Genomic DNA, 17,318 nt, shown 5'->3' with positions numbered 1-17,318 from the left:
CCAAGTCAGGAGATGGCACGAGCCTAGAAGGAGGGCGGGGCGGGGAAAGGAAGCCCTATATAAGGTGGCTAGGAAGAGCTCTGAGGTGGTGGGTGTGAGTGAGGAGTGATGATGTGGAGTGAGAGCAGTAGGATGCAAGGGTGGAGGCTTGGAGGAGAGTGCTGGAAGGAGGAGATGAAGGAGGATGCAGGGGGTAAGCAGGCCAGGTTGAGCAGGCCAGCGAGTGGACTGAGAGGGAGTCTGGGTGAGGTATACCGCCCCTCCTTCCACAGAGCAGGGTCCTGCAGAATCCCTGGCCCCCCTGTGACGTCAGGTGCAGACCGCCCAGTGCCACGCCCAGCGGCAGTCGCGGCAAGCCCTGACAGTAGCCACAGGATAACTGCCAAGCAGCTGGCATCCAGCATGACCCTGTAGCAGGGGGATATAAAACCCAGCCAGGGAAGACTGTCAGGCGTGGGAGCAACAAGTCACAATCTCTCTGACTTGGCGGCTGCTGCACTGGATTCTGCCTTGTTCTTTGTTTCCTGCAACTCTCCGGACCGGCCCCTCACCCTGCCTGTGCCTAACCCTGGAGCCTGCCTGTGGACAACTCTTGGAGCTCCAGACCAGACGACCAACAGCTTTTGGACTCTGTGCTCTGACCTAGGACTGGACCTTTGACTACATTCCTTATATTCTTTATTGATTTATTTATTTATTTAATTACATTTTTAGACCGCCCTCCCCGTCAGACGGGCTCAGGGCGGTTTGACAACAAATTAAAAACAGTAAAAACATTATAAAAACATTAAAACGTATAAAAAACCATTAAAATTGGCGGGTGTAGAATATTAAATATTAAAATGAAGCATTGTCCTCAGCACCAGCATTGGTGCTCTTTCCTTACTCACTCCACACTCTGACGGCACAACCCGCACCACTCCAGCCCAACCCATGACAAAGAGGCACCGCAAATATCCTTTTCAGGGGAGAACCTGCACAGCTGGGCCTTTTCCACCCTCCCATTCTAACCTAACCCTGTAGCTGCTTCTCCTCTCCAGTCATAGAAGCAGACTCTCCTCGCAGCTGCACCGGAGTGAATGCAAGCAAGTCTGGGTGAATTTTCTTTGGCTGTCCTTCGCTGAAATAGCAATGAATCACATGTACAAAATGAATGACAATTTAGCAAGATGGCCACCAAAATATCTTTTCAAAATCAATTAGCAAATGGCATCAATGTTATAAACTTCTAGACTCATTCCTTGTATAGGCTGCCTTCCTCCCGCTGTGGGGACCCAAACCAGCGTACATTCGTTTTATTCTCACAATAACCCTGTCAAGTAGGTTAGACTGAGAGTATGTAACTGGCCCACGGTTACCCAGCGAGCTTCCATGGCAGAATGGGGGTTCAAACCTGGGTATCCCAGACTGTAGTCCAGCAGTAGCCACTATATAACTCTGGCTTGAATTTTTATCAGCAGAATATTAACTTCAGTAGGTCTGTACAAGTTTAATTAAACCAAATATCTGATGTCATAGTGAAAAATGGTATTGCTGCTGTATGAGACACCAAGGAGACAATTATTGGTAGAGCCATACTAACTTTCATGGTTTTAAGAAATGGTTTGGCAGCTGTGTGCATATTTGCAAAATTGGGAAATGCTTCTAAAGAGCCTGTAGTTGTCATCTTAAACCATAGATAAGCAAGCAGATTTATCCATGATAAATAGCCAGTCGCTGTAGCACAGTTCTAATACATAAACTAGGAAATTATTCACTTTCTATTCTTGTCTAAATTGGAAAGCACAAAACAAAAAGAGACATCTGCCAAATGTACAACTTTCAGCCAGATGAAATGCAATAATAAAATTTAAAGCTTGTACTATAAAACCTTGTGCAAGACCACAGAAATATTTAAAACTTCTTTTTATTTAATCCAGACTTTATAATTAATCTCGTAGTATTTCAGCCCTTTAAAAGAATTAATGAGCGAGGAAACAGAGTTCATCATCCAGCATTTTTAAAACCCGTCTCCTAAATACCAAACTCTTTAAAAGACTCTCAAGTCAATAAGAAATTATTCATACATTATCACAACTGTACTGTTTTATGTAAACTGCTACAGTAAAAAAAAAGAACAGGCAATATATGTTTGTTTCATAAGTGGGGTTTATTATTCTTCATAGAAAAAACAGAGTTGCGCTTACCATAACTACTGTTCATTGACGTCTTCTGTGCAGACACACATGGGACTGCGCCTGCGCAGGCCTGCCGACCAGATTTTTCTTTCTAGCAAACGTCCACTAGGGGGCGCACGTCCTTCCCAATGCGCATGCGCGGCCGTTTCCCGCCCGAGCGACATTGGTCAACGTCGCCCCCTTTCCCCTCAGTTTCTCCTTTTGCCGCCGAATGCCTTCACATTATCTGGAAGAACACAGCGGGATAGGAGGGAGGGTTGTGTGTCTGCACAGAAGACGTCAATGAACAGTAGTTACGGTAAGCGCAACTCTGTTTTCACTGTCCGTCTTCTGTGCAGCCCCACATGAGAGACTCACAAGCCACTTACCCAGGAGGCGGGCATGTGTTCTCACCGAAAAAGAGACTGAAGCACTGCTTGACCCACAGCAGCCTCTTTCCTTTCCCACACATCTAGTGCGTAATGTTTAGCAAACGTGTCAGAAGACGACCACGTTGCAGCCCTGCAGATGTCTTGCAAGGGCACGCCCCTAAGGAAGGCTGCCGAAGCAGCCTGTGCTCTGGTGGAATGAGCTTTCAGTTCCAAGGGGCAAGGTAACTTAGCATGCGAGTAGCAGGCTCTAACCGTTTGAGTGACCCAACGGGAAATTGACTGGGCTGTAGCAGCCTTTCCCTTCCTGGGCCCATAATAGCACACAAACAGTTGTTCGGCACTCCTAAACTGTGATGTACGTTGGAGGTAAAATAAAATAGCCCTTCTCACATCCAAGGAATGTAAAGCCCTTTCAGAGTTATCAGAAGGGTCAGGAAAAAAAATAGGTAGGACAATGTCCTGTGAGGTGTGAAATTGAGTGGACACTTTGGGTCTAAAACGAAGGTCAGGTCTCAGCACCACCTTATTTTGATGGACCTTCAAAAAGGGAGCATCCCACCTCAGGGCAGCAAGCTCGCTAACTCTGCGAGCAGATGTAATGGCAACCAGGAAGGCCACTTTACAGGATAACCATTTTAAATCACAGGTAGCCAGTGGTTCGAAGGGTGATTTCATAAGTCCCGTCAGCACTACCTGCAGTGACCATTGGGGAACAATTTCCTTGACTTGTGGAAACATATTGTACAACCCTTTCAAAAAAGACTTCGACAAACTGTGGGAGAACACCGTCTTCCCATCTATTTTAGGGTGGAAGGCTGAAATGGCAGCCAAATAAACTTTAATAGAGGAATTAGAGAGTCCCCCATCCTTTAGGGACAGGAGGAACTCAAAAATAAAAGACAACTGGCAATCCCAAACATTAACTGCGGTGTCAGCAGCCCAGGCCTCAAAACGCTTCCATTTAGCTGCGTATGACCTGCGAGTGGTGTCCCTACGGGCATTCAGCAAAATTTCAGCTACCCTATCAGACATCCCCTCCGTGCCCGAATGTGCCAAGCAGTAAGGTTGAGTTTGGGTAGGTCATGATACCAAACCCCTTTGTCGGACAGAAGGTCCGGGTCCAGTGCAAACCGACAATATGACCCTTGCGAGAGCTGCATGACATGTTGGAACCATGCTTGTCTGGGCCAGAAGGGGGCCACTAGAATTAAGTGCGGCCCATCCCTCTGGATTTTGCTGACGACCCGAGACAGCAGTGGGAACGGAGGGAAGGCATAAAACAGGTGCCCTGTCCAGCGTATCTGGAACGCGTCCCCTAGGGAATGGCGACCTAGCCCTCCCCTGGAGCAGAATCGTGGGGCCTTCTTGTTGGTCTCTGACGCAAAGAGGTCTACGTCTGGAAAACCCCAGTCCGAAAAGATGGAGTTCAGGTAATTGTCTGCTACGGTCCATTCGTAGCTGTCGAATCGCATCCGACTCAGTTTGTCTGCGATGACATTGGTGGTGCCGGGAATATGGACCGCCTGAAGGAACACGCCTCTGTCCACGGCCCAGTTCCAGATGCGAACGGCCTCGTCGCAGAGGGCCTTGGATGTAGTGCCCCCTTGCTTGTTCAGGTAGAACATCGTGGTGCAATGGTCTGTGAGCACCTGAACCGCTTTCTGCTGCAGCGTGTCTGCGAATGCGATAAGGGCATAACGGACCACTCTCAATTCTAGCAGGTTAATATGATCTCTCCTTTCCTGCTCCGACCAAATCCCATGTGCCCTCAGGGCACCACACTGGGCTCCCCATCCTACTGTGGAGGCATCAGTCGAGATTGTGATCTCGGTCTGGATGGACCCAAACGCCACACCCCCAAGGAGGTTAGTCTCATCAAGCCACCATCGTAAGGCCCGGATAATCCCTCTGGGGATGGAATATCGTTTACTCTGGGACTCGTGTTCAAAATCATGAACCGACAGGAACCACAGCTGGAGAGGTCGCATGTGCAACCGGGCCATAGGGGTGACTGCTGTAGAAGAGGCCATTAGGCCCAGCAGCCTCTGGATCGCTGTCACGGATTGGAACCTGCACTTGGAAAAAAGGTTCACCATCCTGCCAATTCTTAATGCACGCTCCCGGGGGAGAAAACCTCTGTTTACACCACCATCCAATTCCATACCGATAAACAGTATTCTCTTGGACGGGGTAAGGTTAGACTTTTGCAAATTAACCAAAAGCCCTAACCGGGAGCAGGTGAGCATCACTGTACGAATCTGGGCCAGGAGTGCATCAGCAGAGGGAGCTGCTAGAAGCCAATCGTCAAGATAGGGATAGATGGTACAACCCTGTTCCCTCAAATAAGCCACTACAACAGCCATACACTTAGAAAAAACTCGTGGGGCTGTTGAGAGACCAAAGGGAAGCACCTGGTAGTGGTAGGCTTTATTGTTACATAGGAACCTAAGTACTTCCTATGATCAGGATGGATGGCAATATGAAAATATGCATCCTTGAGGTCCAGGACAGCGAACCACATGTCCTCAGGCATTAACTGGAGGACCGTGTTCAAGGTAAGCATCCTGAACCTCTTGACGAGAACGAATTTATTCAGTTCCCGTAGGTCTAAGATGGGTCGTACCCCTCCATCCTTCTTGTCTACCAAGAACATCCTGGAGTAAAAGCCTAAGGGGGGGTCCTGAGGGAGCACCTCCCGCACAGCCCCTTTCTCTAGCAGTGCTACAACCTCAGCCTGTAAGTTATGAGAAGAGGATTGTATTGAGTGGTCAGGAAGAGACAACACTGGGTAAACATCAAACTGAATTTTATATCCAACTGTAACGATTTTAAGAACCCAACTATCGGACGTAATCTCCGCCCATGCAGAGGCAAACTGAGCCAATCTGTTTCCAAACACGACAGCCTGTTCGAGCTCTAGTCAGAACTGCTTTGGTTGCGTAGCTGACTCTTTGGCATCGGCGGCATGAGGGCCGCGACGAGGGCGGTAGGTAGGCTTCCGGCGCTGGTAAGAGCCTGGTGGTTGGAATGGCCGGTAGGAACCATAGCGTGGATACGGCTGGTACCGGTGCTGTCGTCCACGATAACCCTGGGCAGGGCGATACTGGCCACGATTCTCGGTGGGTGGTCTGGCCGGGAGAATACCATAGGAGCGGGCTGTAATACGATCCTTGCGCTTCTGCGACAGGTAGTCATCTGTTTTGGTAGAAAACAGGGATGGCCCCTCAAATGGCAGGTTCTCCACCTTATTGCGTGTCTCCACTGGCAACGCAGTTGTGCGGAGCCACGAGTGCCGGCGCAGGACGATGGAAGAAGCCAGTGCCCTCGCAGAGGTGTCAACTGTGTCACGGCCCGCATTTATTTGTTGCCGGGAAAGCCTCAGGGCCTCATCGAGGATCACCTTCGCCAACACTCTCTGGTCTGCTGGGAGTTTCTCTAGGAAGGCCGCCATGCGGTTCCAAAGGAATATCTGATACGCCCCCATGATGGCTGAATAGTTGGAGATTTTCAGCGTGAGGGCAGCAGAAGAGTATAGCTTCTTGCCCAAAGAATCCAACTTCCTGCTCTCCTTGTCAATGGGCACCGCATAGGACCCCTGGCGTTGGCGGGTCTGCATTTCCTCCGTAATGAGGGAAGGAGGCGGGTGTGCAAAGAGGTATGCACAAACATCATCCCGTGTCTTATACAGGGCCTCCAGCTTGCGGGACGTCGCGTACACAGAGGCCGGCTTCTCACAGATGTCGTGGATGATCTCCACCAAGCCTTCAGTGAATGGGAAGGCAATAGTTGGAGGGTTCCCGGACTGGACATATTGAAGAATTTTGTCCTTTGGCTTAGGATCTACGGCCGATATCTCGATGTCGAGAGAACGGGCCATCCTGACCATCTGCTCAGAGTAGAGCCGGTAGTCCTCAGATGGTGACACACGACCGGTCCCAATGATGACGTCATCTGGAGATGGGTCAGATGGAGGACTGGGACTCGGGCCCTGGTAGGGTTCAGCAGGATAGTAAGGTGAACCGTGTCAGGGAGAACCATAGCGGGAGAACTCACTTCGAGTGTCACCCCAACACTCCCTGCCAAATGATGGAGAGCTGGCATACAGGGAACCCTCTCTGTCAAAAGCAGCCCACGGCAGGTGGTAACGCCGGTCCACACGGTCCGCATAATCACCCGCATGCCACTGCTGGGCCGGAGGTGGCGCGTCGGGCAGATCACCATCATCATCAGACGAGTGGTGCAGCGGAGGCGACAGGTGCGGCGACGGAGTCAAAGGCCTTTCCCAGAGGACCTCATCCGTTTGGACCGAAGCCGATTGACTGTGCTTCGACTTCTTCTTGGACTTTTTACCGCCCTTGTCAGCCGAAGCCGGATCCGAGCTTCGGTCCCTGCCAATCGGATCCGATGTCTTTGGATCCGACCGAGCGCCCGTCTTCGGAGTGAGGTCGGTGCGCGCCGACTCAGCAGGCTTCGGAACCGATGGAGTCGGAGCCGATGGCGGATCCGATGGTTTGGGAACCGACCCAGCCGGGATGTTCGGTTCCGATGATGCTCTCGGCACCTTCAGAGCCGGCGTGAAGGTCGGTTCCGACCTCGACGGGGACCTGGAACGGTGACGTTTCCGAGTCGGATCCGACGTTGGTGCCAAGGGCTTGCGACCCGACGCGGAACTCGCAGTCCCCTTCGGATCCGGGGTTAACTGCCGGGCTTGGCGACGATCCGGGGAGCGGGAACGCGAAGCGGACGCGGTCTTCTGGGACCCCTTCTCAGGGGGGGTGTCACCCGTCCCACCAGCCAGTGGCGGTCCCTCTGGGGTAACGGGAGCCCCCGAAACCCGCATCGCCCGTCTCCACAGTAAGGCGTTCAGCCTATTAGCCCTCTCAGCCCTGGCCTTCGGGGTGAACCGTTGGCAGTGCTCACACTTCCCGACGATGTGTCCCTCGCCGAGACACTCGAGGCAAACGGCGTGACCGTCCGTCCTTGTCATCTTAGTGGAGCAGTTGGAGCAGCGCTTGAACAGCGACTTCTCAGACATCCTCGTAGGATCCTCACAGGAAAAGTTTCCTCACAAGCGGACAGCTAGATCTTTACCGGTCGGCGGCAAAGAAGAAACTGAGGGGAAAGGGGGCGACGTCGCCCAATGTCGCTTGGGCGGGAAACGGCCGCGCATGTGCATTGGGAAGGACGTGCGCCCCCTAGTGGACGTTTGCTAGAAAGAAAAATCCGGTCGGCAGGCCTGCGCAGGCGCAGTCCCATGTGGGGCTGCACAGAAGACGGACAGTGAAGGTTAGCTTTTATCCAACTTTTATTTCGGAGGAAAAAATTGAGACCTGAATCTAACCTTGCGGGCCCTTCAGTGAGTTGAATGGGCTTCTATGGATCTGTTAGTACGAATCTGATGCTGGAGAAGAAACGCTGCCTTTTATGAGGAAAGAACTTCTGCTAATGATTCAAACACGGTGGCAGAAAGAAATGCCACCACACCAGAGTCACAAATAGCAATGCAAAACCAGAACATTTGGGGCCTGGCAGAAACAACTTATCGGGGGAGGGAGGGCAATCCTCATTGCTGTGCAATGACATCACTTCCGGTGTGACCCAGAAGTGATGGCATCCTACTGAGGCCAACTCTTTAACAACTGTCCAAAACCATAGCATAAAGTATTGGCCCGGGCATGATGCCATTGGTTCCAGGTTGAGCTGGCAGTCACATCATCGCAGAGACAAGGATCACGCACCCTTCTTCCCCATTTTAACATCCTGCCCCCTCCCTCTTCTCAGCTGAGGATGGGCAGGCAGAGGCTTTAACTGCAGGGCGCTTGCTTGCCTGCCGTAAGTGGTCACGTGGCAAGCCTATTTATCAGATATTCTACTTTTACCACAAAAGAAACATATTTCAGAGAGAGAATTCCAACTTTTTCAGCAGCTATAAATAAATGAGAAATAATGTATATTTCATCAACAACAAAAAAGTAAGATTATCAGCTTCCAAAAATGGAAGAATGAGTCAGTTGCTCTATGAAAAACACACAGGGACTGGAAAGAAAACCAGAAACAAGTCAGGCACCAGTTAAACACCTTCTGACAACAGATTATTCAACAGATTGATAATGCTGAGACTCTTAGCAGTCCATTTCAATTTAAATAGGCACTAATGTAACATCATGCAAATTATGTTTGAAATTTTTAAAAAGTGTACAGCTGTAGGGGTGTGCGCTTCGGGTTCCTGGTTTGAAAAAAAAAAACCCGAACCAGGCCTGATTTGTAAAGATTTGGTATTTCCAAATCAGGGCCAGTACAATGGCCCCGATTCGGAAATACCAAATCAAAGCTTTCCGAAGCGATTCGGATTGCTTCGGGAAGCTTCAGGGCCTTTTTAAAGGGCTCCCTCCCACCACCACCCCACTTACCTGTGACATCCTGGTGGCGGTGGAAGCAGCGGAGGCGCCTGCTGCAGCCTTCCCCGCTGCGGTGGCCAAAGCGGCAGCACGGGCAGCGGAAGCACTGGCTGCGGCCTTTGGGATAGGTAAGTGGGGTTGGGGGAAGGGGGGCTCAGGGTGGAGGTGGGGGTCTCACTTCAGTATGCTCTGAATCATTTCAAAGCATACCGAAGAAATTTCTGATAACCCGAACCCGATAACCCAAATCTTTTTCCTGCTTTGGGTTTACCAAATATTTCCCCGGTGCACATCCCTATATAGCTGTATAACCATTAAAATAGTTATCACTATAAAATCTGGTACCCACATGAAGGGGAAAAAAGTTTTCTTCAGGGCCAACATTAAACCCAGACACCATCATCTGTCTTAAGTACATCAGGATGGTTGCTTGAATTTACAAAGACCTTCGAACAAAGCAGTTAACTTATCAACAACAGTTGGACAAAAGTCAAGCCCACTATGATTTTCCATAACATAACATCCAGCTTCCAAAAGCAAGCTTACCAGCAATGGTGTTATAAATACTTAGGTGGGAAGTAGATTTAATGAAGAATATTTCATGTACCTTTATTACTGCCATGCATTATTATTTTCAGGAGCTAATGTTGTATTTGTAACGCAACTTGCAAGAAAATGAGACTTGAAACAAAATGACCAAAGCAGAATGTACGCTACATATGTTAATCACTGTGAAGACCAAAGACCAGTCACTGTGAAGCTTGCTATAAGATAGTGGCAACTGCAGTATACTTGCTCATGACTTGAGACAGAAACTTCTTAGTAAAGCTGCTTTATGCTAAAGAAATAGCAACAGAAAAAGGGGAAAGAAAATGTGTTACTGAAAGAAGGAAGCTAGCTGTGAGTTAATCAGATTAGCTGTATCTTTCAAGGCTGAGAAGAAGCCCTAGAGAAGGGGAATGGGCGCTAAATGAAACCTCAAGCACATTCCTCAGGAAGGGAGAGCGGTCCCCTCCCACGGTACCCAGCATACAAGGTTGCCAAAAGCGACATTGGGGCACCTTTGTAAAATGTTACATGGAGCAGAAAACTGGGCAAAATGGAAAGCCCATGAAAGAGATGTGTGGGAAAGGAAGAGAGATGTTCCTTCTAAAGATAAAACAAGTACATATAAGATAAGCAATGGCAATCAGGAAATATGCTGTTGACCAAAGTTATTCCTTCCAATAAGAATACCCCTGGACTATTGTATCATTAGAGGTGGTAGCCCACTTGAGCCAATGGGGACCACAGCAATATCTGAGCCAACAGAATAACAAATATTGTAATTAATCAAAAGGTATAAAATGCTTTGCACAGCTATTGTAGGTTTGATGGGTGTTGGGCATGAGGGGATCCTTTACTCTCTGTGTAACCTCCGCCCCTCCATGTTTAATAAATGTTATAGACTTGCTTCAGTCACAGGACTCTGTGTCTGTCTCTTCTTATGATTGGCTGAGGGACATTTGAACCACAGATTGTGTGGAACACTTACATGCATATACCCTATCTATGGCTTCAAACTTAAGAACAAATCAGAGTTTGTTGCTACAGGAATAAACCTTGGAAATCCTTTGGCATATCCCCTCCCCTCTTCCCATACCCTGTGGCTTAGAAACGGAAAATTTCTACATCTGAAACAACAAATTATATTTTGATTTCTTGCCTACAAACCAGTATTTTCGATCAAGATTAAATTATGGGTTTGAATCCAACCAGCTTTTTCACTAACAAAAAAAGGAAGTAAGAAGGGTCCCATTTAACTACCCAAAACGTTTATACTAGGAGCCACATGGCCAGTGAGGGCAGCAGCCATGTGAGACAGGGCTGTAGTAAGGATGGAAACTGGGCAAGATTGAATGAAAAGCAAAGTGCAATGTTATCTATTGGATGAGATCTTTCTTAAGGGACTATTCCCCTTCTTGAATGGTCTACTTGCTCAGCCAGTCTGCCTGGACATTAAATATGCCTTTGATGTGTTCAGTTCCGAGCGGCTAGGTGACCTTCCTCCCCGGTTAAGTATCCTTGCTGCCTCCTTGTGCCGCCTCAAGGTCTTGGATTCCCTGTTTGTTTATATATGTCTTGTCTGTGACCTTGTCCATACAGATCAGGATGTGTGAGTTCACTATCTGATCTCTGAACTGGAACAGGGTCAGACAAATTGCTCACATTTCCAAGACATTGACAGGAAGACGTGCCTAACCTGTGATGTTTGCATCTGTAAATATTTGTTGTTCTCAAGGGGTCATGAATCTTTTGCTTTGCATTGGGTTGGTGACCTTGGCCCAGACTGGTTTTGATCTAAAGTGGTACCTGAATGGGAAGATCTGTCTTCTCCATGATCTGTTGTTAATAAGATCTGAGAAAGGTCTGAAGTTGTCTTGCATGCAGACGACCCCAAAGGTATCGCCTTGTTGCTGGCCACTAGTCAACCCATCAATTTGGGTAGTGTTGGGAGAAGTGATTTTGCAGTCTCAGCCAGCTGTTTGGTCTTCCTGACCTTTTCTTTGGTGAGGGATAAACTCGCTCTTTTGGTGATTATGATCGTGCCCAAGTGTTCCAGCTTTGTAGGGACTGAATGGTGAACTGAGTGTAGTGGTGAGATTTTTCTTTTGAGCTTGATCCGATGAGGAGATCGTCCGGGTGCAAGCGAACATGAATTCCTCTCTCTCTGAGATGTACAAAGGGGGTGACCAGGAGCTTTCTGAACACTCTTGGCATGGTGGACAGGCCAAAAGGGATGGCTCAGAACTGCCAATTGATTTTTTCCCCCACGCAAAATGACGGGCAGTCAGAATCAGTACATGGAGGTATGCCTTCATGAGATCTGTGGATGTCTGGTTGAATGGCCTCTGCGACTGAGCAGAGTCGCCATTCAGAAGTGATGCAATTTAACAGACTTGTTCAAAAACTTGAGGTCTAATAATGCCCTCCAGTCCCCATTCTTTTTAGGGACTGTAAAGAAGACTGAGTAGACCCCCCCCCCGTCCTCTTTCATTGTGGGGAACATGCTCCACTGCTTGAATGCCCAGAAGATGTTGGATTACCTTTTGGGTTAAGATTTCACGTAGGGGGGAGATGACAAAACATTCCGGTGGGTAGCTTTCGAATTGTATGGAATAGCCTTGTGAGACTATTCCTAAGGTCCAGCCGTCCGCCTGCGTGTCGACCCAGGCTTGATGCTAAAGAGTAGTTGGCCTCTCACAGGGATGGCTTGCGCGTCCTGTCTTAGAGATCTTGGTATCAAGGTTGGGTCTCTTTCCACGTGTGGGAAACTGTCTGTTTGATCTTGGGACAAAGTAAGCGTTATCCGCCCACAATACAGCTGGGGAGCTGAGGCTGAGAGGAATGGTTTGCCCAAGGCCATGTGTTTGCCCTGAGCCTGCGAAAGCGGGGAGGACGGAATATAAATATAATAAATTAAATTAAAAGTCCATGGCAGTAGTGAGATTTGAACCAGCAGAGTACTGCATCTTAGTTCAGTTACTTAACCACTATACAAGTGGGTTCTTGAAAGGACCCCCCCCCCTTATTAAAGGGCTGTCTACACTAACCCCAGGAGGGTCGCTTGGAATCCTGTCTGGACTTTAGTAGAGTGTGTGGTGAATAAAATGGCTGAGGGCCAAGGGATCGCCTCTCCGATGGTTTGAGTGTTTTTGGCGACACTTTCTTTTGTCCTGGGTCTCAACCCAGATCTTTCCCACGGCATCCCCAAACAGCTTGTCTCTCTGAAAGTGGTAAGCCAGGACGATACTTTTAGAGCGTAGAACTTCTGGCCAAGCTCTTAGTCAAGGGTGCTTACTTGTTGCTGCTGCCATACCTATGCAAACTATTATTTATTTATTATTTATTTTGAATATTTCTATGGTGCCTCTTCGGAGCCCTGCTTGAAGCAGCTAGCTTACAATTAAAAGTCGCAGTATAAAAACACAAGCCATTAAACACAAAATTGTTTTGTTTTGTTTTTCCTGAATATAAATTATATTTTAACATAAGAGGATTTCCCTCATTGTAGTCATACACGGGGCTAACTGAAGTCGAAATGAAGGACTTCATACACATTTATGCCCATCAACAAAATACCTTACATCACCATAAATAAATTACAGCTCAAATATTTATAAGAACAGCAAATACCTGAGGTACTCACAGCTGTAGAATAAGGTTTCTGAATTCCCGTATTTTCAGCCCAGCAACCACATCCATACAGAGCTGCCTGTTCCCCAGCCACACAAAAAATTACAAAAAAGCCAGAATTATTTAATCGTGTATTTCAAGCAAACATATTCTACTGCAAGCAAGGTAATGTCATTTGAGACAGAAAAAAAATACTGCAGTATATTTCTGTACAGCTGCCACACCCCAAAACCCCAATAACAACACACCTGAAAACAGCGGATGAGTAATTTGAGGAGTATTTCCTTTCTTCTTTGCTTGCAAAAAAACCCCTTAACTCTTAGTGTGAAAACAACAGGCCCCTACACTGGGCTGGCCCAACCCGGAAGGCAGGGAGAAGGCGATCGGCCCATCAAGAGGCATCCCACTGGCCACAATGACCAACCCACCCTGAAACTTGCCCAAGGCTTAGGAATGAGAGGTGAAAACAAAGCAATACTCTGTTAAGAGTTAGTGCTATACTTTAGGGCCGGTGATGATGGAACTTATTTTTGATGGTTGTTGGGGGTTTTCCGGGCTGTATTGCCGTGGTTTTGGCATTGTAGTTCCTGACGTTTCGCCAGCAGCTGTGGCTGGCATCTTCAGAGGTGTAGCACCAAAAGACAGAGATCTCTCAGTGTCACAGTGTGGAAAAGATGTTGGCAGGTCATTTGTATCTACTCAGGAGGGGTGGGGTTGAGCTGAGTCATCCTGTAAGAGTTTCCCAGGGTGTGGAATGCTAATGGCGGGAGGCTTCACTGTATCCTGAGGAGGTTCTTTTGCATATGGATTGGTGCTTGATGTGCTAATCTTCTCTGCAGGGCTATTGTCGGGTGTGGAGTGTTTTGTTGGCCTGGTGTTTTTCAGAACTGGAGCCCATGCTCTGTTCATTCTTAAGGTTTCTTCTTTCCTGTTGAAGTTTTGCTTATGCTTGTGAATTTCAATGGCTTCCCTGTGCAGTCTGACAAAGTAGTTGGAAGTGTTGTCCAGTATTTTGGTGTCCTGGAATAAGATACTGTGCCCTGTCTGAGTTAGGCTATGTTCAGCCACTGCTGATTTTTCAGGTTGTCCAAGTCTGCAGTGTCTTTCATGTTCTTTTATTCTTGTCTGGATGCTACGCTTTGTGGTCCCGATGTAAACTTGTCCACAGCTGCAGGGTATACGGTATACTCCTGCAGAGGTGAGGGGGTCTCTGCTGTCTTTTGCTGATCGTAGCATCTGTTGTATTTTTCGGGTGGGTCTGAATACTGCTTGAAGGTTATGCTTTTTCATAAGCTTTCCCATCTGATCAGTAATTCCTTTGATATATGGCAAAAACACTTTTCCTGTAGGTGACTGTTTTTCCTTGGTTGTTTGATTCATCCTGGGTTTGATTGCTCTTCGGATTTCATTTCTGGAGTAGCCATTTGCCTGAAGTGCGTGGTTTAGATGATTAATTTCCTCATTGAGAAAGCGCGGCTCACATATCCGTCTTGCACGATCCACTAATGTTTTCATTATGCCTCTTTTCTGTCGGGGGTGGTGATTGGAGTTTTTGTGTAAGTACCGATCAGTGTGAGTTGGTTTCCTGTAGACCTTGTGACCTAACTGAAAGTTTGCTTTGCGGATGACCAAGGTATCCAGGAATGAGAGTTTTCCCTCACTTTCTTTCTCCATTGTGAATTGTATGTTCAGGTGGATGTTGTTGAGATGATTCAAAAACTCCATCAATTCTTCCTCCCCATGGCTCCAAATGATGAATGTATCATCCACAAACCGGAACCATACACTGGGTTTGTGGGGTGCTGATTCTAGAGCTGTTTTTTCAAAATGTTCCATGTAGAAGTTTGCTATAACTGGGCTGAGTGGGCTCCCCATGGCCACCCCATCCATCTGTTCATAGAATTCGTTGTCCCATTGGAAGTAACTGGTTGTCAGACAATGATGGAATAAGGCTGTTACATCCTCTGGGAAAATCTGATTAATCAGTGCAATAGTGTCTTTTACTGGAACCTTGGTAAACAGGGATACAACATCAAAACTGACAAGTATGTCTTGTGGATTGAGTTTCGGAGAACTGATTTTGTTGATGAAATCTGCTGAATCTTTGATGTAAGACGAGGTTTTCCCGATGTGGTCCTGCAGGAGATCTGCCAGATGTCTAGCTAATTCATATGTCGGTGAACCAATGGCACTCACAATGGGTCGGAGTGGGACTGAATCTTTATGTATTTTGGGGAGTCCATATAGTCTAGGTGGCTGTGCTTCTGTCTTGCATAGTTTGCTGTGCGTGTCGGGATGTAGTGAGGAATTCTTGATCAGCGCATTTGTTAGCCTGGTGATTTTGCAAGTGGGATCTCGTTTTAGTTTAGAACATGAAAGACACTGCAGACTTGGACAGCCTGAAAAATCAGCAGTGGCTGAACATAGCCTAACTCAAACAGGGCACAGTATCTTATTCCAGGACACCAAAATACTGGACAACACTTCCAACTACTTTGTCAGACTGCACAGGAAAGCCATTGAAATTCACAAGCATAAGCAAAACTTCAACAGGAAAGAAGAAACCTTAAGAATGAACAGAGCATGGGCTCCAGTTCTGAAAAACACCAGGCCAACAAAACACTCCACACCCGACAATAGCCCTGCAGAGAAGATTAGCACATCAAGCACCAATCCATATGCAAAAGAACCTCCTCAGGATACAGTGAAGCCTCCCGCCATTAGCATTCCACACCCTGGGAAACTCTTACAGGATGACTCAGCTCAACCCCACCCCTCCTGAGTAGATACAAATGACCTACATCTTTTCCACACTGTGACACTGAGAGATCTCTGTCTTTTGGTGCTACACCTCTGAAGATGCCAGCCACAGCTGCTGGCGAAACGTCAGGAACTACAATGCCAAGACCACGGCAATACAGCCCGGAAAACCCCCAACAACCATCGTTCTCCGGCCGTGAAAGCCTTCGACAATACATCGAACTTATTTTTGTTTAATGTGGGTTAAAGTACTGGGTAGGTCTGTGGACATTTCCAGCTAACCACATGATAGAAATAGCAGATATTGTGGAAGTTCATGGGTCCTTCCATTTGAACCCTCACAACTCATATTCCGGTTTTTGTCCTTTGTGTGACATTTATGCTATAGGAACAGTGGCTTAAAAAGAGTGCATCCAGTATTACGGTATACAAAAGATCACATCCTAATTCCCATCTCTGCTGCCCTTAGAAAATGCATCATTCCAATTTACGTTATCAAGTTCTTGGTCAATTTTCACATAGTGACTGATCATACAAGTTATGGATAAACACTACTTTCCCCAAGCTGGACAGGCACAATTGACTCACCAGCTTTTTCCCTTTTGGGCAACAGGCCTGGTAGGATGAGGGTAAGAGGCCAATGAACCCATCGGGCCTAAGCCAACCTACCTGACCAACTCTTCCAGGATGCTTCAAGGCTAAGCCTCCACTGGAGACGGCAGCAGCGACGTTTCCTTCTTGGTCGACAACAACGGCACCGACAGTGTCCAGTGTCCCTGAGTCATTCTCCTACGTGACAGGAAGACGAGGGGCACTGAAAGCGCATTCGTAAGGTAGACGGGACATTATGCACCGAAGGATGGAAGTCAAGCTGAAGACCAAAGTGCAAATCACAGCCACGTTTCACACTCAACAGCTCTTGCCTTCACTCATGGGTTGGAGGAAATGCATCCCATCAACACCAAGCTCTAGGAATCACCCCCGCTCTCTCTCTCTCTCTTTCCTTTTCTCATCAGGCAAGCCTTCCCAAGGGGATCCAAGCGGCAGTTAGGTCTGCCCCATCTGCAGCCAAAGGCAGGACACTCTGCATTCTTCACACAGTAAGGACCTCGCACATCGTGCCAGGAGAGATCACAGGTGCCACCCAGGAAAGGCAGGGACAGGCTCTTCTCAATTTCAGTGCAATTCAGACTTCTCACGAGAAGAGAAAGGAAGGCCTCCCTCTCCAGGAAAACACACCAGAACTAACATAAAGTCGGCACAAGAATGCCCAGCACAGAACGTGAAGTGAGGACTGTAAAAAAGACACGGCATCAAGGGCAAGAGCACAGTACAGAGACGGAGCATCAGGAGATCAGCGGCTCAAAAGATTCAGGTTCCTTGGATGGACGCACAATAATGACAAAGTACAAACAGGGTCGGTGATGGGAGGGGGA

The 17,318-nt window shown here is 47.8% G+C and overlaps 1 protein-coding gene across 2 annotated transcripts in view; it reads right to left on the bottom strand.

Moving 5' to 3' along the window:
- The window catches only part of TASP1 (taspase 1), a 107,614-nt gene that overhangs the window by 56,123 nt on the left and 34,173 nt on the right, over positions 1-17,318 (bottom strand). For both annotated transcript variants that reach the window (XM_054987777.1, XM_054987781.1), the window contains exons 9-10: positions 16,552-16,671; positions 13,123-13,201 (exon numbers count right to left, since the gene is read on the bottom strand). In XM_054987777.1, coding sequence (XP_054843752.1) covers positions 13,123-13,201; positions 16,552-16,671 — 199 coding nt within the window. The remainder of the gene's footprint in view (positions 1-13,122; positions 13,202-16,551; positions 16,672-17,318) is intronic.

The sequence above is a fragment of the Eublepharis macularius genome, chromosome 1 (assembly GCF_028583425.1).
Source record: "Eublepharis macularius isolate TG4126 chromosome 1, MPM_Emac_v1.0, whole genome shotgun sequence".
Lineage (NCBI taxonomy): Eukaryota > Metazoa > Chordata > Lepidosauria > Squamata > Eublepharidae > Eublepharis > Eublepharis macularius.
The sequence above is the reverse complement of the archived record's forward strand: the minus strand, read 5'-3'. Positions and strand labels throughout refer to the sequence as shown.